General features: G+C 39.8%; 2 protein-coding genes across 2 annotated transcripts; one reads left to right on the forward strand and one right to left on the reverse strand.

Moving 5' to 3' along the window:
• Positions 1-1,290: 1,290 nt before the first annotated feature.
• On the forward strand, positions 1,291-13,465 carry dusp12 (dual specificity phosphatase 12). The gene is made up of 6 exons (XM_072274044.1): positions 1,291-1,544; positions 3,279-3,392; positions 3,488-3,606; positions 4,325-4,415; positions 5,237-5,414; positions 8,613-13,465. Exons 1-6 carry the CDS (start codon positions 1,291-1,293, stop codon positions 8,772-8,774), a joined length of 918 nt encoding a protein of 305 aa, XP_072130145.1. The 3' UTR covers positions 8,775-13,465.
• Positions 13,171-27,987, reverse strand: LOC140206016 (L-selectin-like). Its single transcript, XM_072274043.1, is given in 9 exon segments — positions 13,171-13,267; positions 16,260-16,287; positions 17,090-17,209; positions 19,278-19,463; positions 20,003-20,188; positions 20,927-21,034; positions 24,630-25,010; positions 27,017-27,107; positions 27,950-27,987. Coding segments are annotated over 9 exon segments (1,137 nt in total). The 5' UTR covers positions 27,953-27,987; the 3' UTR covers positions 13,171-13,233.

Consider the following 27,987-nt stretch of genomic DNA (forward strand, 5'->3'; position numbering starts at 1 on the left):
GCAGAGCGTAGCTCTTGCTGAAGTGGTCTCCCAATCTACGTCTGGTCTCACTGATTTACAGGAGGCCACACCAGGAGCACAGGATGCAGTAGATGACCCCAATAGACCCACAAACGAGGTGTCGCCTCACCTGGACGGACAGTTTGGGAATCTGAGTAGGAGTGAGGGAGAAGGTGTAGGGGCAGGTATGGAACCTGTTCTGCTTGCAGGGATAAATACCAGGAGGGAAATCAGTGGGGAGGGATAAATGGACAACGGAGTCACGTGGGGAGCAGTCCCTAAAGCATAAATTCTACTTCCCATTTCCATTCCAACATGTCAGTCTCCCGTACTGCTGCAATGAGGCCATACTCAGGTTGGAGGAGTAACACCTTGTGTTCCGTCTGGGTAGCCTCCAACCTGATGGCGTGAACATCGATTTCTCAAACTTCCGGTAATTGCCCCTCCACCTTCACCATTCCCATTCTTGTTTGCCTCTCTCACCTCATCTCCTGACCTGCCCATCACCTCCCTCTGGTGCTCCTCCTCCTTCCTTTTCTTCCATGGTCTTCTACCCTCTCGTATCAGATTCCCCCTTCTCCGGCCCTTTGTCTCTTTCACCTACCAATTTCCCAGCTCTTTACTTCACCCCTCCCAGTTCCACTCATTACCTACCGCCTTGTACTTCGTCCTCCCCTTCCCCCAACCTTCTTGCCCTAACTTCTCATCCTCTTTTTCCCCCATTCCTGATGAAGGGTTTTGGCCCCAAACGTCAACTGTTTACTCTTTTCCGTTGATGCTGCCCGACCTGCTGAGTTTCTCCAACGTTTTGTGTGTGTTGTGAGTATTGCAATGCCCAACAGAAGCTCTCCCACCTAACACCAACTTCCTGTCCCTTTGCCTGATCACTACATGCAGCAAATTATAAACACAAGAGAGACAACACACACACACATATACTGGAGGAATTCAGCAGATTAGCGGAGACCATCCTTCTATAAATACTGCCTGTCCCGCTGAGTTCTTCCAGCAACTTCTGTGTTACTTTGGATTTCCAGCATCTGGCATAATCTTTCATATTTAGGGATTCTAAGATGCTGCAGAAACTCGGGAAGTCAGTTAGTGTCTATGGAAGGAAATAAACAGTTGACGTTTCAGGTTGAGGTCCTGTTGAGGAGTTCTGGCCCGGAAGGTACCCTCCAGAGTTGATATCCACCAACTCCGCGCGTGCCCCTCTGTACGCACAGTCAACGTATGGCGTCACTGTACGCAATGACATCACCGGGCCGGCGTGCGTCTCTTTCTGCGGACATGATCTTGGTGAGGAGCGGCCTGTTCCTGGGAGCTGCCAATGATGTGGCCCAGTCTCAGAGCCTGTCGGACCGCGGCATTTCTCATGTACTCACTGTCGACTCGCAGGAGCCCCCGCCTATGGGGAACGTTTGCGCGAAGTTTGTGCAGGCGCTGGACGAGCCTTCCACCGACCTGCTCATCTTCCTGGACGAGTGTGTGGGCTTTGTGCAGCAGGCACATGCTGCAGCGGGCGCCGCAGTGTTGGTGCATTGGTACGGCGACTCTTCATGCAGCAGCTTTTCGGCTTGATGTGGTATAGCGGTGCATCCACTGCTGGCTGCATTTCTCCATAAATAGACTCTATTCTCCATTCCTTGCATCGGAAATTATATTTTGGGCATATTTGCTGCAAACGAATAAGGAGCGTTCAAGATGCATTATTCAAACGTTTCATCCCTATGAAAAGTTTTAATAAAGGATTTCCTTGCGGTGCAAAAGTTTTTACAACTTCAATCACAATCATGTTGCTAAAAATGTTATTGTGAGAAATAGTAAACGGCGGTCTCACTGAATTGATCCCGTTGATGCAGTTTTTCTGCTTTGTGATGAGCAAAGCACTTCCCAAGTTCAATGATAAAAGTTAAATCATTTTTATTGGGCGGGTTTCATCCCATCACTAATGGATAGCAGCTTTAGATGAAACATCGTGCTCTGTAGATACTAAAAATACTCAAAAATGTATACAAGCTAGAACCAGTGTCATCCAGGTAGATAAATGCAATTTTGTTACGTACTTAATCTGTTCATTTGACTAAAATTCTGATCATTGGGCATTTGTAACTTTGTTGGGACAAAACAAGTAGATTTTCCCCCGTTAGATTTCCCAATGCACTTCCATTGCTTTCTGAATTGATTCTGTAGTGTAATAACTTATACAGTATATCTGGTGTCTATAAATATAAAACTACTCTCATTCCACAACCTCTGTTCCAATTCTGAGCCCAGCTTCAGCCACTTGCCCAGCGTGCAAATGGAACTCCCTGCCGCACCCACGTAACCCACTCACGCTGGTTCCCCAGCTCATACTGGGAGCAAAGAAAGAGACGTGAATTAGTGAAATTATAAGCCAAGTGACAGAGACTGAATTGAATTACTTTGGAGACTTTCATCTTCTGGCATTATTTTCATTATCATTTATTCCATCTGGGTAGCCCCCAACCTAAATTATTGTTTTTTCTGGCTGGGTAGCCCCCAGCCTGATGGCATGAATATCAATTTCCGGTAGGAAAATATCCCCCCCCCATTCCCCACTATGACCTTTTACCTCTTCTCACCTGGCTACTGGTTCCCCCCGCACCCCGGACCCCGCTCCCCTCCTTTCCTTTCTCCTATGGTCCACACTCCTCTCCTATCAGATTCCATCTTCTCCAGCCCTTGACCTTTCCCACCCACCTGGATTTCTCTTTCACCTTCCAGCTAGCCTCCATCCTGTACCCCCCCCCCCCACCCCGTCTCTTTATTCTGGCATCCTCCCCTTCCTTCTCAGTCCTCATAAAGGGTCTTGGCCCGAAACGTCGACTGTCTATTCATTTCCATAGATGCTGCCTGACCTGCTGAGTTCCTCCAGCACTTTATGTGTGTTGCTTTGGATTGCCAGCATCTGCAGAAATACTCAGGTTTATTTTTAATTGCTTCTATTCAGACTTGCAACCTGCAGCTACCAACACGCTCTACTTGGTCATCATTCTTACCTCCAATGCAATTAATTGGGTAATTGTGCTATAGACGTATTACTGGGACTACGTTATTCCTATGCCGGTCCATATTCTGGATTATTTGCTGATTTCCTGGGAAAAAGAATCAAGGTTTTATTTTATATTACTTGTATTCAGCAGCACAACATTATTATTTAGATTGACTTAAGGAAGATGTAGAATTGAACTTTTGAATGTGTGATCTTGGAGAGAAGATTTTCAAAGTTATTAGTAAACTATTTTATTTCACAGTCATGCAGGAGTCAGCAGAAGCGCTGCTGTGGTAACTGCGTTTATAATGAAAACCGATAACCTGAGTTTTGAAGAGGCATATGGTAAACTTAAAGCCATTAAACCGGACATCAGGTAAAGTTGGTGTAGATAGGATCGCATGTCACTATTTTAATTAATTATAGTCTTTTAAAGGGGAAACTTATAAAATACTTTGTTTTTGCTTTTAGGATAAATGAAGAGTTTGTGAAGCAACTGAAGCTGTATGAAGCGATGGGCTGCAAAGTGGATTTAACAAGTGCTGATTACAAACAGTATCGACTTCAGAAAGTCACTGAGAAGTACCCAGGTAATCTCATACTGGCAGGATAAGTACAGAAACTGCTATGCAAATCCACCTTATGATTTGAATTTTCACTCAATTATTTTCCATTTCTTAACTCAAATTTGCTATTTTTGCTGAATATGCAATTGTTTTATTAACTCTCTTTGAATGTATAAAAGGTACCAGCTGTATGTGAACTCATTATGTGTAATGAAAGAGATTTTTGCTTTCTAATTTACATTTAGTTTATTGCTTCACGACACCTGTAGTTTTGCACCAAGCATTTTTCTGGACTTCATCGATTCCTTCAACACTGTAACGTTTTCGAACATTATTATTATACACTTTGCCATTTACCTGAGTAATATTTTATTACTTTCAAAACAAAATTCTCAAGACCTCTATGCGTAGTTTATTGAGCCCTTTTTTACAGTACGATTTATTTCACCTAGTGGCTTCAGTAAAATTTAATCAAATAAGGAAAGAAGATTAATTTGAGATCTTGTTTTACAAATTACAGATTTATGAGAATTGTGTTATCTGATCCTTTCTCACCAAGTGGCAGTTTAACTCCTGGGTGATCATGGTCTAAGTGTATTTTTAATATATCTACACAAAAATGGAATTACTTTTTATGATCTATGTAACATACCATTTCAGCTTAATGTCATTATTAATTTCTATGTATGTACAAGAAAATGATTTGAATTGCTTGCAAATACCTTTTTATCTATATATGTAGAGCTGCAGCATTTACCGAGGGAGTTATTTGCATTGGATCCCGTAAGTCTTGGGAAAACTAGTGAAGCAATCTACAGGTGCCGAAAGTGTAGGTGAGTGCAATTCTTTCTGTAGACGATAGTTAAACAGCATTGCTTGGTTTTAGGCCATTAACACCTTTAGTGAGCTTCTATCAACATTCATTGGGTTCCTGACAGATATATGCCAAAATGCCTTAGTAAACTGGGTAACAGAACCCTGTCAATCTTAGATTTTAAAATGTCGGCACTCAGTTGTTGAAGTGGTTCCAAAGTTCTACCAACATTAGTACATAGACATTCTCTCCTGAAACATTGCACTAATATTAATCTAGCATTTATCATTCTGGTAGATCTTCACTGTGGTCTCTCTAAACCCATTAAAATGTTATAAGGTGCAGTGCCCAGACCTCCAGCTGTGGTTTAACCAATCCTTTTAACAGCTGCAGCACAACTGCTTGTAATCTGAGACTTTGATTTATTTTTTGTAACTGACATTTTGTAGGGACTGCTAAAGCTCCTTGACTTCCATTTAGCATTTCATCATTAGATTACAGTGCATTTACCTATATTGAAGTCCAGGTGGCATAGTTTTGCCAATTTACATAATCTTTTCCTATGAACTTGTATGAATTGCATAATAATTACTGCCTGTAAATATTCGTAATGTTCAATTGAGCCAGACCAGTCTTTATGTTCTAAATGAGCCTCTTTCTTCTTTTTCATCCAATCCTGTGAGTGAAAATAATGTTTTGATGGAGATGTACTAAAGCTACAAATCCAGTAGTTCACAATCTCCTTGAAATTTTCATTTGTGCAGCTGTTTTATAATTAATTTTCAGTGTCAAGTATGTAGATTTTCATTATAAGGTTTCCTCTTTTAAATATAATTTTAGGCGTTGTTTATTTCGTGGCTCAAGCAGTTTGACTCATGAACCTGGAACTGGAGCAACAGCGTTTGCTCACAAGAGGTTGTCTCAAAGCCAGAGGTGCGATCAGACTAGATGTACATCATATTTCATTGAACCTGTGCAGTGGATGGAGCCTTCACTACTTGGTGTTTTCGGTGGACAGGTAAATTAGTATAGATAGTGCTATCGGAGACAGAGATCTAAGTCCAAGTGAAATTAACTCTTGGTTATATTGTAGGTTTCAAGGTGTGTGCAACTGAAAGAAAAATACCACACTGTGTATAACACTCAATTTAGTTTAGTTCAATCAATTTTCAGCATAGGTTAAACTCTACATCTCAAAAGTATATCCAATATTTTTTCATTAATATAACAGCAGACATCCCACCTCTCCCAGGAGGTCCGGGAGTCTCCCGCAAATTAATAGTGGCTCCCTGATGCCCGCAAATTATATACAATTTCCCGGAAATTGATTTTTTTGAGAGCGAGTGTGAGAGAATGCGCGAGAGAGAGCAAGAGCAAGAAAGCAAGCGCGAGAGAACGCGACCACGAGAGTGAGAGAGCGTGCGCGAGAGAGCGAGAAAGCAAGAGCAAGAGAGAAAGCGCGAGAGAGAGCGAGAAAGCAAGTGCGAGAGAGAGAGAGAACAAGAATGAGAGTGAGAGAGCGAGAGCAAGAGAGAGAAAGCAAGCGCGAGTGAGAGCGACCATGAGCGAGAGAGCGCGCACGATAGAGAAAGAGAGAGAGCGAGAGCAAGAGCGAGAGAGTTCCAAAAAAAGTCAGTGGCAGAGTGTTCCAAAAAAAAAATAAAACGTACATCACCCCAGACTACACTAAAGTGTACCCCTGCCTAATAGGGGTCAAAAATAATGACAGTGTTGCTCGCTGCACTGTTTGCAACAATGACTTTTCTATTGCCCATGGTGGGTTAAGACTGTAAAAGACATGTTGAGGTGAGTTTAACAGGTGTCATTCGTTCATTAGCATAGCTAACGTTATTTAAACTAGCTGGCTAACTGCTAAGGAGCTACTCTATTGGAGACATCCCACCTCTCCCGGAAGTATCCCGCAAATTGATGGTGCTACCTCCCTGAAATGAGTTTTTGCAGGATGGGATGTCTGTAACAGAATTGCATTGATCAAATAACTTCATTGTGACTCTTGATGCAAAAAAGTAAAATCAAAGTGGATAAATGAAGAATATTCCTCTGTGAAATATCAAAATTTAACCATTTAAAAATGTTTTTCATCATTAAGGCCAGGTTAATGTAGGTAAGTAAAACTAATTAGATAGTTGCTTGAACTAAGTAAGGGATGTAATAGATAAGTATGTTTGTTAAGTCTATTTTTGTGGGTATTAAAATATTTTAAATAGTCTGCTGGTAGTGGGAATCAAATGACAGTGTAGCGATGTGTTACACACAGAGCTAGAAATAACGACACGCAGTCTGTATGTAGCACTCGAGACTAGTTTATTCAAACTTCACAGCACTGGCTTTTAAGCAGTTCCCTTCCAGCTCTCTCCGGGCGGAAATGACGTCAGAGGTGCATTACAAAAGTCTCTCCCCGTGCGCGGGCTATTTTGTGAGCTGGTTTGCTTGTGTAGAAAGTGGGTCACCACAACAGTATGTTTATGCTATTATGCTTCAGTATTTATTTACCTGAATTTATTACTAAGAGCTGAATTACCTTCAGCTTTCAGTAAGGTTATTTTTGAACAGGAAGATAACATGTCATCTTGACTGACCACTGTTACCTCTCACATGCAAACTTCCACCAAAAAGCTTCAAGAAATCTGCTGCCACAACAAAATAACTTAATGTCATTCTGGTCAGAGGCTGTGGCAGAACTCAAACCCCCTGTCATTCTTGAGTGTTCCTTAACATTTTGTGAACACTTAGCAAAAACTGTCAGTAAACATTGAAATGGGAATTAGCTTTATTGATTAACCGCCTGCAACCATGTGAGGAACAAAGGCCAGAGAGTCTGGTTATTTACTTCTGCTGCATTCCACCGGCACAGTATTGTACCAAACCTGCACCTAATCACCCCACGCTAACTGGTTGGTGCCCAAGTCAACAGAATGCTCTTCCCCCTCCCCACTCCTCCTTTGATATTCACACTTTCCAAGCGTAATAGCACAAAGATACTACACAAAGTTGCATCAGCAAGTTTGTGGTCGGAGTACGCAAGAACTTAGATTTATCAGTACCCACGACCCTGTATAACTATTTGTCATCCCATTTGACTGTACTTGCCATTGTCAGTCCCTTTTGCTGATAAAGTGGAGAGAGACATGGCTAACAGATTTCACGGCCCTTCCCCAGCTCCTATTGACCATTTCTTCAAGCGGATACCCAGTTAACATGAATGTGCAGTCTTAAATTGTTTCCATACTTGCCTTAACCAACAGATAGTCCACCCATTCCGATGCAATTCCAGTAAGAATCCCTTACTCAAGTGTCAGGAAGTTAAGAGAGTGCTTCATATTGACATTTTTCTACTCTTTAACTTTGAGGGAAGGCTAATAGAATTAAACACTTCTCTGGTGTCACTGCAGTATTGCTTGGTTGAGTAAACACCAAAAATCGAAGTTTCATTGAAGTACCTGGAATATTTTTGATTGTAATGATCTGTATAAAACCAGTTTTTGTTGAATATAATTTCTAAGACATTGTCCCCACTGGCAAAATTGAAAGATTTATTTGGCACACGTACATAGAAACATCAAAAAATACAGAGAAGTGCGTCATTTGCATCAAATCAATCAATGAGGATTTTGCTGGGATGCCCACAATTTACTAATCCAAACTGTTGGCCTTTGGAATGTGAGAGGAACTGCAGCACCCAGAAGAAAAGCAATGCCAAGGAGAAAATGTATAGGCTCTTTGCAGGAGTGGAGGGAATTGAGGTCTAATCGGTGGTCGCTGGCGCTGCCCATATTCTGTTGCTAAATTGTTTGCTCTGTCAGCATAAACATGAAGTATGTGAAGCAGTGGAGGAGAAGATTCAGAAGGGAAGAGTTGAAATTTTAAAAGTGGGTCCTTTTAGAAGGATCGTTATAGTATGCGGGAGTCTAGAATAGAAAAATAGCCTAAACGACCACCGAAACCAGTTTAAAATAGTTCTGAAGCTAAGTACATAATATCAAATTGAATAGGTAAACTATTTTACATTGGGCTACTGTACTAATGACAAAGATGGTCTTACAATAGAAATCCATTCATCCTTTCTATGTAAACAATAGGAAATGTTTCCCAATGGCTGAATCCTGCCTATGGCATATTGTCTCTTGTCAATTAAATGGAAGATAAAATGTATATTATTGATTTAATTTCTTTTTAAAATTTTGCTGTTTTTCAGTTGCTCTGCCCAAAATGCAACTGCAAGCTGGGATCTTTCAACTGGTACGGTGATCAGTGTTCCTGTGGACGTTGGGTGACTCCTGCTTTCCAGATTCACAAGAATCGAGTTGATGAAATGAAACATTTAAATCTCATGAGTTTGGGAAATGTGAATAGTTGAATAGTACATCCAGTGGATTGTATCTGAAAAACTCACTGAATGGAGGAAAATTTTATCCTTGTTCCATCTGAATCTAAGCTGCAGAACCTGAGGAATGCCGCAATAACTTAAGGTGGTTATCATATTCCTTGCAAATATATCTAGATATCCGCTATTGTACTGCAAGCCATTTTATTTAATGCACCAAGAACAATTGAAATATCCCTGAAAGTCCAATGGTTTCATCTAGCTCTTGATAACTTTCATATGGACAGGTTTGCATGACCAAAGATTAAAATCAACGCAAAGAACAAAAATTTTTAAAAAAACACGGTGAGGCTGCCCCTATCATGAAGTAATCAGGATCTTCCAAAGAACTAAATGTTGCCCAGCTCCTGCAAAACCTCACTTCCATTTCAGGATGTAAAGTCCATTTTCATACCCACTATCCACTCCAGAATCAATAGGAGACGCTGTTTTATTTAAAGGATATTATACTATTAACAGAAACCTTTAACTTCACAAATGCAGCATCTCACTCAGAAGGTACATTGGAAATTTAAAGAAATAAAGTACAGTAATCTTTCTTCATCCCATCTATTTTAACAACATATCCACTAGATGGCACTCCATTGCACTGAAGTGTGGGCCAGGATTGTATACTTCGACTGCCACCGCGTGACCCAGAGTAGAGTGCTGTTACTGAGCCAGAGCCATCACCTGATACCAAATTGGTTTGACGTTTAGTTGGTGAGAGGTACATTTTCAATAAATAAGTTATGTCACAAAATTAAATATAAATTTTAATGGGTAGAGAGTTACAACAAAACATTGACATTTTAATTTTACAGTATACAATTCTATTCATCAGGACATACTAATTCGGAGTATAAATAATGACAATGAAAATAATTTCTTAAATGTTAGATTACATGTTGAAGCAATTAACTAAAGCCACATATTTAGTATTTATATTTGTAACATGCAATTACACAAGTAAAATCTTGTAGGCTGTAAAAATGTGTAAAAATGGATTTTAGCAGCATGGCTTGTTGAAATTTGGATTATGTTGACTAAAAAAGGCTTTATATTGTATGTTTTCCATTACATTTCAAATATTTCATAGATTGTTCTACACTATATAATGAATGCTTGTTTAAATCTGATTTATTTTTAGAATAAAAATTATAGTTAGCATATATATGTAAACACAAGAAGCTTTATGAATTATTTGAATAATGTTTGCTCAATACAACATGAGGTCATGGTATACAATTTAACTGACATATATTATGAGGAATACATCCAGATCATTCCCAAGATGTTAACAACCACCAGCATCCCATGGTATGTTCCTATTTTACTTACTGAAAAAGCTAAAAAAAAAAATACACCAACATAAAATATAATTTCTTTTACTGATACAAATAAAAACATAAAATAGAAATAGTGTTGAATAATTAGGTTGGTACTTAATGATAAATTAATAAATACAGTATTTCAAGAAATTACACTGGTAAGGAAACATCCTCCCTATGTCCAGTCTTTCTAGGTGTTTCAATACTCAATAGGTCTCAATGAGATCCCTCATTCTTCTAAACTCCAAGGAGTACAGGCCAGAGCCATCAAACATTCCTCGTACATTAACCCTTTCATTCCTGAGATTCTTCTTATGAAACTCCTCTGGACCTTCTCCGATGCCAGTACGTCCTTAGATAAGGGACCCAAAATACTGCAGGGTGGTTTGATCAATGTCTTATAAAGCTTTAACATTGCATTCTTAGGAACATTTGACTTAGCAATTGCTTTTATTAATACAATAGCCATCAGTAATTCTCAAAGCTTCAGGTAGGATGGGGATTGATGTCTAGTTTGTCAATCTCTTTTCAGACCTATGTACGAATCTGTTTATTTTTATTGAAAATAGCAAGACCAAGATTGGACCCATCCCTATCATAAGAGGAGTTAACCAAGGTGATCCATTTGTCCCATAGTATTCAGTATTGTGATGGGCATTTTATTATTCTGTTTGGATTGGGATGGATGCAGCTTTTATTTGGGAACAGACATTTTATACTACTTCCGCCTTTGCTGATTATGTGTTTCTCAGGAAGGTATATCAAAGAACCTCAAGGTCAAAGGGTTATACAGCGCAGAAGCAGCCGTTTTGGCCCAACTCATCCATGCCAACCAAGTTACACTGAGCTGGTCTCTTTTGCTTGCACTTGGCCCTTATCCTTCTAAACCATCCCTATCCAGATACCTGTCCAAATATCTTTTAAATGTTGCCATTGTATCCGCCCCTACCACCTACATTCTATATACTGCAAATCGCCTGTGTGAAAACTTACCCCTCAAGTCCTTCTTAAATCACTTTAACCTATGTCTTATAGTTTTGGACTCGCCACCAGTAGTCCACTAGCCATCTTCTCTATGTCCATTTTAGCAGAGTTTTAGAAAGGTCTATCAAGTCACCCCTTAGACACCTTTATTCCAGGGGAAAAAGTCCCAGCCATCCAGCCTTTCCTTAAAACTCAAGCTCTGTCATCTCAGTACCATTCTCATAATTTTCTTTTGCAAACTCGCGATTTAATGGCATCCTTAAGTATCCCTAAGTGTGCCAAATCCCAAGTGGATCAAAGTGTTCGAGCTCCTCAACGCCTCCCCTCAAAGCACCAACATTACCCACTCTTATTCCACAACTGATGGTTTTACGACAAGGGTGTCACCACAATGTGTCTTCCACTGAACCTCTGTGTTCCACACGCTCTTCCCAGGGACACACACTGAGACAAGCATTAATGGCTGCTGCAAGATCACCGACTCACAAGTAGGTAGTATGGTAAAGGTGCTGTATGGCGTTATTGCTTTCATCAGCCAGGACTTTGAGTATAAGTCTGTATTAAATTTGGGTTAGGCCACATTTCAAGTATTGTGTGCAGTTTTAGTCTTCCCCATTACAGGAAGGATGAGGAGGTTTTGGAGAGTGCAAAGAGGAGATATTGCCAGAACTGAATAGTATTAGCTCTTAGGAAAGGTTGAACAAAATTGGATTGTTTTCTATGGAGCATAGAAAACTGAGGGGATTTGTTATAGAGGTTTATAGAATTATAAGGGGTATAGATGGAGGCTTCCTCCCACGTGTCAATTGCTAGAGGAAACCTTTTAGGAGTTATTAATATTTTTTATATTTTTAGGGATTCTCAAATGAGCTATTACAGTTTTCTGTTCTGTTCATTTTTGCTATTGTTTAATTTTTATTATATTTTAACTATTGTGATATATTTTTCAGTGCTTCAACACATCAAATGTTACTAGTGTATATGATGTAAAATGAGTGACTCTAAACTCTGGTTTTCTGTTGGTGAATTTCTGTTTCGGTATTTACTCCCTTTTTGTTCTTACAACATCTCACTTTCCCAGCATTAACAGATAGTTGGTGGTGTCTTGACATTGCATATATGAGCTGCATTAAAACTCGAACTGGGCTAAGTTTTACTGTGACTATTATATTACCAGCTGGCACAATCTCAAACGCCTGAAATTTGTGTTAGTACTATTCTGTGATATGCCATATCCAATATAAAAATGTAATTTAGACCAATCTCTGCTATAACATTGATAACATGTTTTCTAATAGAAGAACCATCAAAATATAACACAGTACTGTATTCTTAATCATGTGTTTTTGAGCTGTTTGCCGGAACAGATCATGTAATGCAACATTTTGTTGTTCTTACATGTACTATCTTCATATGAATCAATTATTACTGAATGTGAACAATACTTGGTGCTGGAGGAATAACTTACTGAACATGCTGTTCCTGGGATGCAGGGTATGATCTCAATGTATTTATGTTTAAGTGCTGAAATGCAACAATATGTTTCAAACTCCCTATCTAGAAAGTATCCTTTGTTGTTCTTCTGCCGAACTAGAGTTGGGTTCTTATAAATCACTTGCCTCATGAAAGAGTGAAGTATTCATAAACCCCACAATTATTCCCTTGTGAGTCTCTAATTAACACAAAATTTAAATTATACAATTTTAAAAGGTACAGTAGCTTTGGATCAATGATATTATTGAGAAGTAATTTGGTTGCTTCCTTCTTTCGTTATATGCATTTTAAAATTTTTATTTTTATCAAGGCACATTGGCAGTAGGCATGAAGGTTCTGGAGCAATCTTATAGAATTTCTTACTGAAGATTTCCACCATCTCATTAGAGTTAATTTAATGATCGATGGGATTCATTGTTTGTTTTCAGGATTGGTACTAGTCTTCAAAAAACTGTCTTGGACTTCTTAGCTTAAATCATTGTCAATTTTTGGTATCATGTTGAGTCTACTTCCATACAGTTTCAATGCAATGTGAGGTCTCATGAAACACTCTTTGTGTCTTATCAGTTTTCAGGAGTCATTGATGCTACTGATTTTTTCATTATACACTCAAAGGTAATTCAGCAATCTAAAGCATCCCACAATTAAACTGTAGTTGTTTCCAAATTGTCTTCATTTCTGTACATAAAAGTGAAATATTTGAAGTTGAGCATATGCTTGTAATGAATATGCAAGAGTTGACATAGACCAAAAAGATTTACATATAACACTGTTTCTTTGTTTTAAAATGACTCCTACCTATATTATGTGTTACTTTGTATTTTCAGGTCAATGATAGCAATAACATGTTTCTGATCACAATAAAAACTGCCCTCAAAAGTGGGAAAGTCCCTGCGAAATAGTTATTTCCTATTCCAATGCTGATTGTTGACATCAAGCAGTCTAAAGAGCAAATCTCAGTTTAGAATAACTGTATACAGTATATAGCAAACCAGGATGCAAAAAGGATGATTCACTGAATAGAATCACAAAATGGGAGAGGAGGCCATTCCATCCTTCAACTCCATTCAAGAGCAATCCTGCTAGTCCCACATCCATCTTCTTGTAGCCCTGTAAATTATTTCAGATACCTTATCACCTAGCTTTTGAATGTTACAATTGAAGCTGCCAGTGGCAATCTGTGTTCCAAATCCTAACTGTTCAATCCATAAAAAAACTTGCCTTCAGGTTGTTTTTCCAATCACCCTCATCCTACATTCCTTGTTTTTTAAAGCTTTCTGCCAATAGGCACATTTTCTCCAATTTCTTTCATTACCCCATTCGAACCCCATAAACCTCCAGATTTTCTATTTTAAACAAATAACCTATAATCTCTCATCCCTGGAATCTCTTACAAACTCTCTGTAATCCACCCTATCTGAAGCCTCATATCATTCCAAAAGTTTAGGCCTGGAACTGGATATAATACTCCATTTGTCGCCAAAAGTTTGTAAAACTATTTGCTTCTTATATTTTATTCTTCTATTTATAATTCAGGGACCCCAAATGCATTTAACTGTTTTTTGAGACTGTCATGAAATTTGCAAACACTTTTTCACATATTCTTATAAGGCATGCGAGTCTTACTTCAGTGGTTGGTAAGCTGATGAAGAAGATCCTGAGAGGCAGGACTTATGAACATTTGGAGAGGCATAATATGATTAGGAATAGTCAGCATGGCTTTGTCAAAGGCAGTTCGTGCCTTACGAGCCTGATTGAATTTTTTGAGGATGTGACTAAACACATTGATGAAGGAAGAGCAGTAGATGTGGTGTATATGGATTTCAGCAAGGCATTTGACAAGGTACCCCATGCAAGGCTTATTGAGAAAGTAAGGAGGCATGGGATCCAAGGGGGCATTGGCTTGCCCATAGAAGGCAAAGAGTGGTTGTAGGTGGGTCATATTCTGCATGGAGGTCAGTCACCAGTGGTGTGCCTCAGGGATCTGTTCTGGGACCCCTACTCTTTGTGATTTTTATAAATGACCTGGATGAGGAAAGTGGAGGGATGGGTTAGTAAATTTGCTGATGACACAAAGGTTGGAGGTGTTGTGGATAAGTGTAGAGGGCTGTCAGAGGTTACCACAGGACATTGATAGGATGCAAATCTGGGCTGAGAAGTGGCAGATGGAATTCAACCCAGGTAAGTGTGAGGTGGTTCATTTTGGTAGGTCAAATATGATGGCAGAATATAGTATTAATGGTAAGACTCCTGGCAGTGTGGAGGATCAGAGGGATCGTGGGGACAGAGTCCATAGGACACTCAAAGCTGCTGCACAGGCTGACTCTGTGGTTAAGAAGGCATACGATGCATTGGCCTTCATCAATCATGGGGTTGAGTTTAAGAGCTGAGAGGTAATGTTGCAGCTATATAGGGCCCTGGTCAGACCCCACTGTGCTGTGCTCAGTTCTGGTCACCTCACTACAGGAAGGATGTGGAAACCATAGGGTGCAGAGGAGAATTATAAGGATGTTGCCTGTTTTGGGAGCATGCCTTATGAGAATAGGTTGAGTGAACTCGGCCTTTTTTCCTTGGAGTGATGGAGGATGAGAGGTGACCTGATAGAGGTGTAAAAGACGATGAGAGGCATTGATTGTGTGGATAATCAGAGGCTTTTTCCCAAGGCTGAAATGGCCAGCATGAAAGGGCACAGTTTTAAGGTGCTTGGAAGTAGGTACAGAGGAGATGTCAATGTTAAGTCTTTTATGCAGAGAGTGGTGAGAGTGTGGAATGGGCTGCCAGCAGCGGTGGTGGAGGTGGATACGATTGGGTCTTTTAAGAGACTCCTGGACAGGTACATGGAGCTTAGAAAAATAGAGGGCTATGGGTAACCCTAGGTAATTTCTAAGGTAAGGACATGTTCGTTTTCTATGTTTCTATATACAGCCACAAAACTGGGTCAGAGAATGAGCATTTTGTAGTGAGTAATGTAGGCATTATAGATGACACGCATCAGCTGCAATTCTTTTATTGAAGCAAAGGCCCTTCAATGGACAAGAAGGAATATTTGCAATAATTTAGAGAATGGATGATAGCTTTCCAGCTGCGGCTCAGTGGCAGCTTTTTCATTTTAGCCACATGCTGGTAGGTGAAGTTCTATTGCAGATGCGAGCACAAAATCTCTGCAGACTTCCAAATGCAGTACTGAATGATACTACCTTCTGGGTATCCAAAATCATACATATCCTCAGACAGAGATTAAAGATTTATTATATTTTGAGGAATAACCTGGGGGTTTTCCCTAAATCCTGGCTAAAATTTACCCTCAAATGAGCAAATTGGCTGTCTACACTTGGCTACATGTGAGAAGTATTTAATTGCCAAATAACATTTTTGGATACCCATGGCCATGAAAGGCCTGGCAGAAATGCTACTTGATCTTGCACAAGAGAATTGAAGGTTTTTTCCTCCACTTTCCTTCCTTTTACTGAAGAAATGTAATGGGATTATGACCTCTTTGTCTTTTGGAAGAATATCACATGAGTTGACTGCCCGCATTGTCCTGCTGCTGATGGCTGAAAGATCATAGGCAGCACATGTCCTAGTTTCTAAATTACCTGTGGGCACCGTATCTCCCAGCAACACAGACTCCTAAAATATCACCATCTTGGTATTAAAAACAAAAGATTACCTTGCAAGTGGATTCTTCTCTTGTTTTGCTGTAAAAGAAAATGAATGTCACAATTGATATGTTTGCTGTTGCTCTATCTTGGCTGACATAATTTAATTTTGTTGTCATTTACATCATCCCATCCTGCGTCACAGTCCATTCTGCTGTGCAGATTACAGCTGAGTCAGCTGATTGCAGACCTCTGTCTCTGATGCTATACACAATGGCAGCACAGAATAGTCTATCTTCCTCACTCCTAGTTGGTACTCTAAGGCAAGCTATTCCATGTCTCTAGCTAGACATAGTGGATCCAATTAGCCAAACAAATAGTTGGATACATTTGACAAGACTATAATGAACCCCCTCATTTTACTTAAATCTATCGAAATTGGTGAAAGCCAAGTATTTTGTTTGTAGCATGTTCTCAGTCCTCTGATTTGCAAATACTCTAAGTACATTGCCTCAAGTCATGAAAATCTTTAGTTGAAGCAAATCTCTCCAGTCTTTGCAGCCACTACTGAAAACATGAAGTCACCTTTAGAGAAAAGGGGATGGTAATTAAGGAGTGGTCTCAATGACTGTTCACCATCAGCAGCAAAATGCAATAACTAGTTCCTCAAACCATTTTGATGATTTCATTGTTTCTTTCTTTCACTGGTGAGAAGGGCCAAGCTATTCCCTCGCAAGGATGCCATAATGCTGTTCAAATGTTCTGTGTCATTTAATAACTCCGTGGCTGATCTCATCTTGGCTCAAAACCATCTTTCTGTCTGGGTTCCATAAGTGACAGAGAAAACAGTAGGCAAACAATATTTAAGAATAAACCTTGGAATTTTTGATAAAACTCTTACCTTTTCTATAACGACGTATAATACCCCAGACTACAAATGACAGAAGCAGTAGTGTGAATGCTGTTCCCACAGTTGCTACTGTGGCCTTTTGTGGTTCCCACATTTTGTCAAAGATATGAACTGTCAAAACAAAGTGTTAAAACTACAGAATGAATGAACGCAGGAAAAAGCAACATCACGCATAGCATACAGATAAGCCCACTTCATTGAACTGAAATAATTAATAACCTGTACATTAATAATTAATAACAGGTACTAATACTGAGATTTGTCCATAGGATTTAAGCTTCTTCATCTTGGACTCCTAGAGACAGTGAAATGTACAGCAGTAAGGTTGATTTTATGTTGTATGCTTGCACTGGCCAAGATTGACAAGACTTTGCCAACCAAATGACTCCACCATGATTTAACCAATGAGTCTAATAGTTGGTCATTATCATGGTTCTGGTCACAAAGGTTTAACATGACTCTCCTGACTACCTTTGAAATTCTTTGTACTTTGCTCCCTTACATCAAGGCAATTTTACTTGTACCACTTGTGAAATCATTTCTTGTAATTGAAGACTTTGAAACCAAGTATCACAGTAGTCACGTCACATCCCCATTTCAAGTAGTGCCTTTGTAATATACTGTGACTTTTATTTATCTACTTTCTAAATTACTTGCTGAGCTCCAGTCTTCTCTTCTGAACTACTCTTGAAAGTTTGGTAGATTTTTAATAGTATAGGGTTAGCAGCTCAGTCTAATGTCAATCACTTTGATTAATTTCAAGGATGTAGTTTCATAATTCCTTACATGATCTGGGCTGGATCACTTTCTACAGGGTTAGTACTGAGTTCTCTCAAGTGAAATGCCTCAGAACAAATCCCCCAACTGTGGCACTGTTGTGTCTTAGCATTACCACAACAAAGTAAATGTCAAATGGGTTCTATAGAGGGAGACCAACTTGCACAAACAAATTATTTTCCAGCCCTTCAATCTGTGGGAAAAGTTACTATTTCACATTTTAAAACAGAAATGTACACTCTGAAATATAATGCAAGGGCAAAATTCTGATGATGCTGATAATCTCAAAATAAAAACAAAATGTTTAAAATATCCAGCAAGTAAGACCAAACTTGTGGAGAAAGAAAAACTGAGTTGATATTTTTGGGTCAGTAACTTTTCATCAGTACCCTGAGTATTTTTGCCAATTTGTTTTTATCTTAGAATGTTTTGTAAACTTGGGACCTTAAGGTTGTTATAGCTGGGGGTGGTAGTGGGATAATGCATACTCCCAATGGCGTGCATCTCAAATAGCCTCTGACAACCAAGTCCAGCTCTTCACCTTCAGTTATGGCTTAACTACTAAGCCCAGTTTCTACTAACAGGAGAAGGGGCAAAGCGAGTTACTGGTGCCTTAAAACTAGTCACCGGGCGGATGGGGCTCATCAGTCGTGGCTGGCAGCTCATCTCAGAGAAGGAAAACTCTGATTTCAAACCTCAGCTGCCTTGCAGCTATACCCATTTATGGTGAAGGCTTTGGGAGTAAATCCTTAGGAAAACTCCAGAGCTGGAGTCCTTAGGCAGTCCTACACTGAGTTCAATGCTGACAGACAGCTCCTGCGACGGCGCTGGAGCCAAGCTATATCGGTCTCTGCTGTTCCTTTGGATTCATCAGATGTGTGGAGAGGGGAAAACTGCTGCATGGGCAACAGCTTCCTCTCCATATCGTACTGCCCTGGCCTGTGTACAGGCTTGCGTATCAAACATTGACAGCTAGGATGTAACTTCCATGGTCGACCCTGACCAGTCCAGGCATCCATTGTATAGTTAAAGATGTATACATCTGGCTAAATTAACATAATGGATAACCTCTGCCTTCACAAACTCTAGATGTTATCCTAATTTTGTGTACGTTTAGTGGTGGGGGACTGTGTTGTCCAATTTCCCACAGCTCCGGTCTCCTGTGTGCCTGGTTCACAAAGCTCAGATCTTGCACTGCTACAAAGGTTACATGTTAAGCTATCATTGAATTCTCCAGTTGAATGTGTGCAATTCCTGATTCCTTGTCCACGAAACTCCAGATCTGTATACTGCATAGCTGAAGAATACATTTCAACTGAGCACACGTTTAGTCAAGCTAATAAAATTGTACAATTTTCTATACACATTTAAAAAAAATTACTTCTACTTCATCTAATTGTACCTTCACAGGTGGGTTTCTGCCCATTCCATTGTCCAGATGTTCCACACTGAATGCTATCTGATCCACCAAGATGAAATCCTTTATCACAGCTAAACGTACACACTGACTTGTAACTGAAATCTCTGAAGGGGTGAGAGCAGTTCATGTATCCTTTCTCGGGAATCTCCAGATTTCCACACTTTACAGCTGAAACACAAACATGAAGGAAGCTGACCCAAACCGAATGAGTAATGTGCATCTTTCTTCTTTACTCGGTTGTCTAAGTTGCTGATGGTGGATCGTACTTGAACTTTTACCTTCACAGTTGGGTGCCTCTGCTGTCCACTGTCCTGCCACCGTGCACTGGAGACTCTGTGACCCCTGCAGTGTGAACTCTGGCATGCAGTGGAAGTCACACGTGGAGTTGAAGCTGAAGTTTCCAAGAGGGTGGTTGCACAGCATTTTTGCTTGGACAGGAGCACTCAAGGTGGCACATTGCTTAACTGGCCAGGAAATATGGCAATAATATATCAGTTATGGAATGAAACAGTAAGAGTGAGTTGTCAATGGTAAAAAGAATTGCTGTGATCTAACATCTAAATATTGAAAAGATGAATGTTTTATATTCTTCACTGCCTGGCATTATTCAAGGCCAGATAATTTCTATCCAAACACACATAGATTTGAAGATCTACAGTACAATGATGGGATTGGGGGAGAATTGTTATTCTGGTAACAGATTGTACCTTCACAGGTGGGTTTCTGTCCATTCCATTGTCCAGATGTTCCACACTGAATGCAGTCTGATCCACCAAGATGAAATCCTTTATCACAGCTAAACGTGCACACTGACTTGTAACTGAAATCTCTGAAGGGGTGAGAGCAGTTCATGTGTCCTTTCTCGGGAATCTTCAGATTTCCACACTTCACAGCTGAAACACAAAGAACTGGCCAGGAAATATGGCAATAATATATCAGTTATGGAATGAAATAATAAAAGTCAATGATAAAAAAAATTGCTGTGATCTATCATCCAAGTATTCAGATTAATATTTTATTCAAGGACAGATCAACAATTTTTATCCAGACAAACATAGATTTCAAGATCTACAATGATGACTGGAACCATAAGCCTTGAGATGTTTAAGAGAGTTTTGCTCACTGTCAAAGAACCAAACTGACCATTCATAACCTGAACGCGCTGTTTCATCATTGGATTACCTCCCAATTCCAACACAAAGACTGCCTAAGTGATACCACCCTCCTGATAAAACCTGGCCAATGACCTCACTGCCACATTCCAAATTTGATTTGGCCGATCCTCTTCTAATCAGCTTCCAGAGGTCTGTTTTCCATAAATGTTAGCAGTCGATGTTTTTACTCCTCACCCTGACCTCCCCGATCCACGAGCATCTAATTTAGTCTTCTCATTGTTGTTCGGCTGAGTTGCTGACGGAAATCATCCCGATATCTGAACTCTACCAGGTAAATAGTCCTCCTCTGTATCCCATTATTTCTTTTACATCAGTCTTCACTCCCTCTTGGCCATCCACCTGGAGCTCCAACTCGAGGGAGCCCGGGTCACACTGTCTGATTCCCTCGAGGCCTCAGAATGTTGAGCGCAATAGCTAGAGTGAGATTCAACAATGTTCACCCGTTCAACAACTCACCCAATTCACACCGCAAACCATAGAACCCTTCGTCGCAACGGCATTTGTAATATCCGACAGTTTCCACACATTCTCCTCCATTATTACAGGAGTTAGGCTTGCACGAGGCTATCGAAGAAAGCAACACAGTCTCAGAATGATCGCTCACTAAAATATTTACATGATTTTCCTCACATTATCGTCGTTTACATCAGCCAGACACGCTGGTCCTCTAGCACAGCACCTTAAGTGCTCTACCTTTCGAGGACAGCCGCGGCGCCGGCGATCTCACCCTCCCACAGCCTGCCCGGGTGCACAACGCCCCGGCCCTACAGTGTGAGGTGAGCTGCCCCGCCCCGCTCTGCCCGCCGGACAGCATCATCGCTCCTCCACCCAGCCACCAGCCTCCCGGCGAATACTCCGGCCCATCAATCCAGAAGTTAATTCTGAAAAAAAAACCGACAAGTCTTCGGCCGCTGATATAGTGTAAATTTGTACACATTTTGTCACAACCAATGGACTCTGCCGCGGGGTCTGTGCGCCCCTGCAGGAGTGTTCGGAACGAGGTCGATTAGTATTTCATTGTGGTTTTATTTAACTCCCCTCCTTTCGTTTCTGTCTTGTCGAAACTTGACCAAAACCACAGCAATGTCAACGCTTCTTGCTCACCTTAGTCCTTGCTCCGGGAAAGAAGACTACCGTTTAGATTCACGCTGTAAAGGAGCGGTATTTATTTCGTGTTAAGTTACTGGTTCCGAGCCGCATTGTCGATGTTAGCTTTCGATCCGAGAGTTTTAGTTAAAGGCCCTGTTGGCCTCGCGTTTATTGTTTTTATTCTTTTAATTCTGCGCATTTCTTATTAAAAGTCGGTGAACTGTTTATCTGCTTCGGCGTTTCTCCTTCTGCACTCGGGCCAGAACCAAACATCCTTGTCATAAATACTGGATTTTGGTATTACCTCTATTTTAGTGATGTGGTATAAACCTACAAAATTTGCTTAAGGATGTGAAAATGACTGATATTGGATTGTTGTGAATTTGTTTTGCTACATAAACAAAAGAACGAATTTATTTAAGCAAAACTGGTTTAATACCCAAATGAAAACAGCATAAACCGGTGTCTCCTTCGGAGGTTCGTGGTAGATGCCCAGCTGGAGGATAAGGATGGCATTTATTTGCTATGATTCACAGAACAGATTTCTCTGTTTTATTTTGACACCATTGTGTTAGGCTTGAAATTGGGGAACGGAGGAAAGTTCTGCATAAAGCCCAAGAATGTGACAACTGCGTCTCCGGCATTGATTTAAGTAAAAGGAAAACAGTGAAGATTCCTGCTTTCTACCCTGGCTCTCCTGGTGTCTGTGCGCAGGGGTCCATATTCTTTGGAGTCATTGTGGCGATAGCCCCATTCAGCCCATCCGCTCTAGGCTACCACCTACAGGGATCACGATTTTATTCTCCGCCACCCCCCCCCCGCCCTCCCAGTATTTCCATCGTGATTCTATCAACCATCTACACAGTTGAAGCCATTTACAGTGGCCGATTAGCTCACAGTCCACAAATCTTTGGGATGAGGGAAAGAAAGAGAGAACCCACATTCGCAGACAGCATCAAGGGTGAGGATTGAACCCATATTGCGGCAGCAGCTTTACTAACTGCAGCAAGCAGCTGAAGCTGGCTGGCAGTATGAGATGCCTCTGCAGTTCACCGGGAAGGTTTTGTAACAGCAACATGATATTCAGTTATTCTATTCAGGAATTCATGTCATCTGCTAGGTTCACTGTAGCGTCAGATTGTAAGGATTTATCACTGCAAGCTGAACCCACTGTCTCTTCTAAACAGGGATCTCACCATTTGTGTTCTGACATTCATTGCCTCAGAGTCCAGTCATGGACCAGGAACTCACAGCTCCTGAAGCTGTGATGTGTTAAATCAGGATAGAGAGGGCAGTAAGTTCAGTGTACTGGTGGATTGGTAGCTTACATACCTCTAAATTTATTTAGATTAGGTAATTGGGTTTTTTTTTTGTTTCATTGCTTTTTAAATATATTTTCAATTTTCCTTTGGAACATTCAAAACCCTTCATGATTCTGACAGCCACCAAAGCTTATGGCAGGTCTTAGTAGGCTGTCAAAAGTTTCACTTACACGCATTTCATGGATGAGGTGTGTTCTAGTCTGCCCAGATATTGTACCTTGCAAAGTCCCCTGCCTCCCAGGACAGAGTCTGTGGAAAGGGTAAACTGGTACTTAAAATGCAGGTTAACAGCAACTGGGCAGCTGCCAACTGGCCTCTCATAACAATGCAGAGAAAGGTTCCCTCAGAAATGTGCAAGTTTATTTAACTACCTCAGGGGTTGCAGTTCCTAGCAGGTGCAACAAAGATATACATCTGGATTGATTACTTCGTTTATAAATAAATCCCTTGCATATTCTTGAATGTACAGTGGTTTCACTCACCAATGACTTTAAGAATATTTTTCCAGAAAGATTAAGCATTGATTTCTCCTATTCAGACATGATGTGCAGTAACCACAAAGCAAAATGGTTGAAAATGATTAACTATTTCCTCACTTTACTGAAAATGAACTGATAATCAGGCTGTAGTCAATCAGATTGTGGTAAATAAGCTTTAGAAGATAATTTATTATGAACTTAGAGATTAGCCCTGCTTCATGGTGATTTTATTATAATAAGACCTCACGATGAAGTTGTCAGCAGGCACTATCTTAAAAATTTTAACTTGCTCCACAGAGACCGAGAGAATATATATAGATATTTATAAATGTGCTGTCTTAGCACTTCAAATAATTTATTTGCTTTATTCATAGATTTAGACAATATCTAACTTTTTGTCAAAGATGATAATCTCAATAATATGGTATCTGTTATAACATGAGGTGTAGATTCAATTTTTAGGTAAATTTTCAGGTAAAGTGGTATGTAAAAAGGACTGCTGAGTTGCTCTCGTTTATTTTTCATGATAGTAAATGTCCAGATTAGTGCCCCCAGAGAGATGAGGAAAGAGAATCAGGATCAGAAACAGGTTTAATATCACTGGCATATGTAGTGAAATCCGTTGCCTTTGCGGCAGCAGTACAATGGAATACATAATAATAGAGAGAAAAAAGCTGTGAATTATATATACTGTATACATATATATAATGAATTAAATAATAGTGCAAATATAAAAATGGAATCACTTCTATTCACCTGGCTTCTTGACCAACATTCCCTATAAAGAGACAAGAAGTGAATATTCTTAAGTAGAATTTCTATCTGTTTGCTGTCGGTGTTCTATACCCACTTCGTCCGAATCAGTTTTAAAATCACCGGCATATATTGTGAAATTAGTTAACTTTGTTACAGCAGTACAATGCAATGCATAAAAATAGAGAGAAACCATGAAATACAGAAAGAATATATATAATTGTTCAATTAAATAAGAAGTGCAATAAACAGAAATAAAGAAAAGTAATGAGGTAGTGTTCATGGGTTCAATGTCCATTCAGAAATCGGGTGGCAGAGGGGAAGAAGCTGTTCCTGAATCATTAAGAGTGAGGTGGTGTTCATGGGTTCAATGTATACTTAGAAATCAGAAAAGACAACTTTACTGTTCCAGGACTTTTCATCGAGTATGTCAGTTGTGCTTGGAGTTGTACAGATGTTAAATTCTTAGGAAGCACTCATCACATTCACCAAACTCTGAGAACATTTTTATCTTACCTAAATAGCAAATTGCCACTTTCATTTTGTTGCAGCTATGATTGTTCCATTTTCCTGCTTCTTTTTGTCACTTTATATAGATTTCCACACAATCCTCTCCCCCAGAAGCTGGTTCTCCTTCCGCCCAGTTTTCTGCTTTCTTGTCCAGTGATATATTTGTTCCAACCCAGGTCCAAACACCAGCAATCTTCCTTATTCCAATCCAGTAGTAAGTTGGATTTCTTGGTAATACCTGATTTAGATGATTAATTTCTTCTTGGTTCTGAATTGCAACCAGGTCAGTGAAGGATTTTTGGCAGTATTCCCTGGCATCTGCCCATGTCATGTTTGTATCTGAGTAGTTATATGTCCAAGTGTCAAGTCCTTCCCAAATTACCAGCTCTGTGAAGAAAATTATAGTTCTTTGTGATGCCTGAACTAGTTTGGTAATAAACAAAGTGCAATTGACTTAATGGTCCCTATCGACTAGTAGAGCTGCTCTGTCGCAGCGTCAGTGATCCGGATTCAATCCTGATCTCTGATGCCACCAATGAAGAATTTACATCATTGACTCTGTGGTTTCTTCCCAGTGACTCAGTTTATTCCCTCATCCCAAAGGTGTGTGGGTTAAAGATTGCCCGTAGCATGTAAGGGAGCGCTAGAACCTGGAGGGAGTTGATCGATACGTTAGGAGAATAAAATGAGATTTGTGTATTTGGGTTTTTGATTGTCAACAAGGAATCTGTGGGCTGAAGAGCCCTTTTCTGTGCTGTGCAAATCTGATTCAAGCAGAATTCCATGAACTTGAACCCAGATCTTGACTGCATTGAGATTTCCAGCATTAGCATTAGAGTATGCCAGAAGAATGTTACAATTAGAAGCAAGGGCAGGCCTTTTTCTCCCTCAAGTTTGCTCTGTCATTTACAACAAGATCATTGATGAACTTCTACCTCAACAAAATTCTCCTGCCCAATCCCAATATCTCTCAATTGCCTTAATGTACAGTATCCTATGATTGTCGTCAATGACTGACTTTCCTCTGCCTCTGTGGGAGAGAAATCCAAAGATTCATCATCCTTTGACTGAAGAAATTCCTTTTCATTTTGGTCCCAAGTGGTCTTTTCCTTTGAGACAATGACCTCTAGTTCTGATTCCTTAGCCAAGGGAGGTTGTTTCTTGAGTCAACAGGTCATTATGTAAGCTTCGCCTCTCTTCCTTCCAAATTCTACATGATACTACCTTAGCCTTTACTAATAGGCTAAGCTGAGACCCACCATCTCAAGAACCAGTCTGATACTTCATTGCTCTAAACCCTGTAATCCCAACTATCAGGTATATCTTTCTATATTCTCCAAGTAAAGGATCAAACTTGAACACAGCACTCACCAGAGCACTATATAATTATGGGGAACTCTCATGCAGATTAAAATGTAAAAACTACCGAAGAGGTGCCAGGCAGGCAAACAGTAAAGTGCAAGATCATAACGAGGTAGATTGTGAGGTTAAGAGTCCATTTTATCATACAAGGGGTCTATTCAAGAATCTGATAACAATGGAATAGAAGCTGTCCTTGAGCCTTGGTAGAATATGCTTTCAGGATTTTGTATCTTCTGCCAGATGGGAGAGGGGAGATGTGAGACCATCATTTTAGAATCAGTGAAATTGAATATCCTCAGTGATGTACTAAAATGCAATTGATTGGGAAGTCTAAGCATATAGTTCAACATGCACAGACCCACACTACACTGACGTACAATGCATTGCCCATAATGCCAGAAAGGAACTAAAATGCAAAGCTCCTTCCCTGTACATCTGCTAGCTTGGAAAAACAGAAGCATGGAATAATGCAAGGGGCTCAAGAACTTGTATCTACTACCAGTAGATTCTGGTGAACTCAGGAACAGATCCTGACCTGAACAGAGTTAATGCAAAGTCCTTCAGTCACCCGAGCATGGACACTCATTCTAACAACAGGATAACCAAGACTTTTACAATCACACTCCCTCGACCCACCATCCACCAGATCATTAAGGAAATATTTTACAAACTACTAATCAAAGCAGCTTTAATTTTTGCTATTGAACCCTCTTGGTAACCACTTCTGATGTTTTTGATTTGGGGAATAATTAGAGGTAATTTTTGTTTTAGAGGGGTAAACGTGATCTCGGCACATCCACTTTTGCAAGTTTTATTATTTTTGTGGTCGGTAGGATTTCAACGGTGAAAAGATGTTCAGTAATTCCTTGGTACTACTGTTGCTACCTGTGGACAGGCTTCAATATTTCATCCCAGTCTTCATTCCAGTGAAAACAGTCTAAGTATAAATTGAGTTGGTTCCTAAACTAACTGCGAAGCAATTGCCAGAACTACTGTCACAATGGGGTAATGGCCTGGAAATCATACTGTACCATAGATGAAAACTAGAATCCAGAAATGATGGGTTGTTCTCTGAGGCTGTTGATGCCCCCATTGGCAATCATAAGTTTCAGTGCAAGATACCTGTAGAAGGGAAATACACCGTTATTCAATTAGAAAAATCTAGTATCCTGCATTAAAAAATATCCTCTACATGTCTTTATAGAACAGAGAAAACTTTTAGAAACATTTGTACTTGAAGCTCCTGCTGTAATGTTTTTTACATTTGTTATTATGGCGTGTTCTAAAACTGAAAACGTATTGCCCAGTTTTCTCAGTGTTTGTGTTAAAAATTTATAGAAGGAACATGATGACTGTGAAAGATTAAAATTAAAGATTAATTGAGAAATTAGCACTGCTGATAACTGCTTAAGCAGTGCAATTCATGAATTTCCCCACATTGGATAAGATATTAACTTCGTTTAGATGGGCTACTACATGCATTAAAATTGCAGATAGAAATACTGTACAAAAGCATTAAGTTTAATGTGGTATAAATATTGCCACATATTTTCTAAGTTTTAGACATAACAAAGCTGACGGGTGGGTGTAATATTGCCCGATACATTTAATAATTGATTCTATTTGTTTGCATTTTTGTTTCCTCATCTCATAAATATCAATGTTGTTGCCACATACTCCAGAAATCAGTTCTGGGGATTCCTGCAGATATATGGTTAGTACCCGAAAGGTGCTTCCCACTTTTACGCATTTTACTCAAATAAAACACACAACTCCATTGTGATTTACATGTCAAGATATTATTCCTAATCTTATCATATTGAAATGCAGATCTAAATTATGTTTATACAATGCTGCAGTGTTTTAAGTACATTTATTTTGTACTTCCACATGTGTACAGTATGCATATATTTTAAAATATTATGCTTTATGAATGAGCGTTTTTCCAATAAAAAATGCCTTACCATATTTTTTGTACTGCAAAATTTTGTTCTTGCTTCCT

Source organism: Mobula birostris, chromosome 12 (assembly GCF_030028105.1).
Source record: "Mobula birostris isolate sMobBir1 chromosome 12, sMobBir1.hap1, whole genome shotgun sequence".
Lineage (NCBI taxonomy): Eukaryota > Metazoa > Chordata > Chondrichthyes > Myliobatiformes > Myliobatidae > Mobula > Mobula birostris.

What these genes read in the sequence shown, in the direction of transcription:
- dusp12 (XM_072274044.1), top strand. Translation starts at nt 1,291, where the DNA reads ATGATCTTGGTGAGGAGCGGCCTGTTCCTGGGAGCTGCCAATGATGTG. An exon ending in TACAGGTGCCGAAAGTGTAG is followed by an intron (nt 4,416 to 5,236) that starts GTGAGTGCAATT and finishes ATATAATTTTAG; the next exon opens with GCGTTGTTTATTTCGTGGCT. An exon ending in TTGGTGTTTTCGGTGGACAG is followed by an intron (nt 5,415 to 8,612) that starts GTAAATTAGTAT and finishes GCTGTTTTTCAG; the next exon opens with TTGCTCTGCCCAAAATGCAA.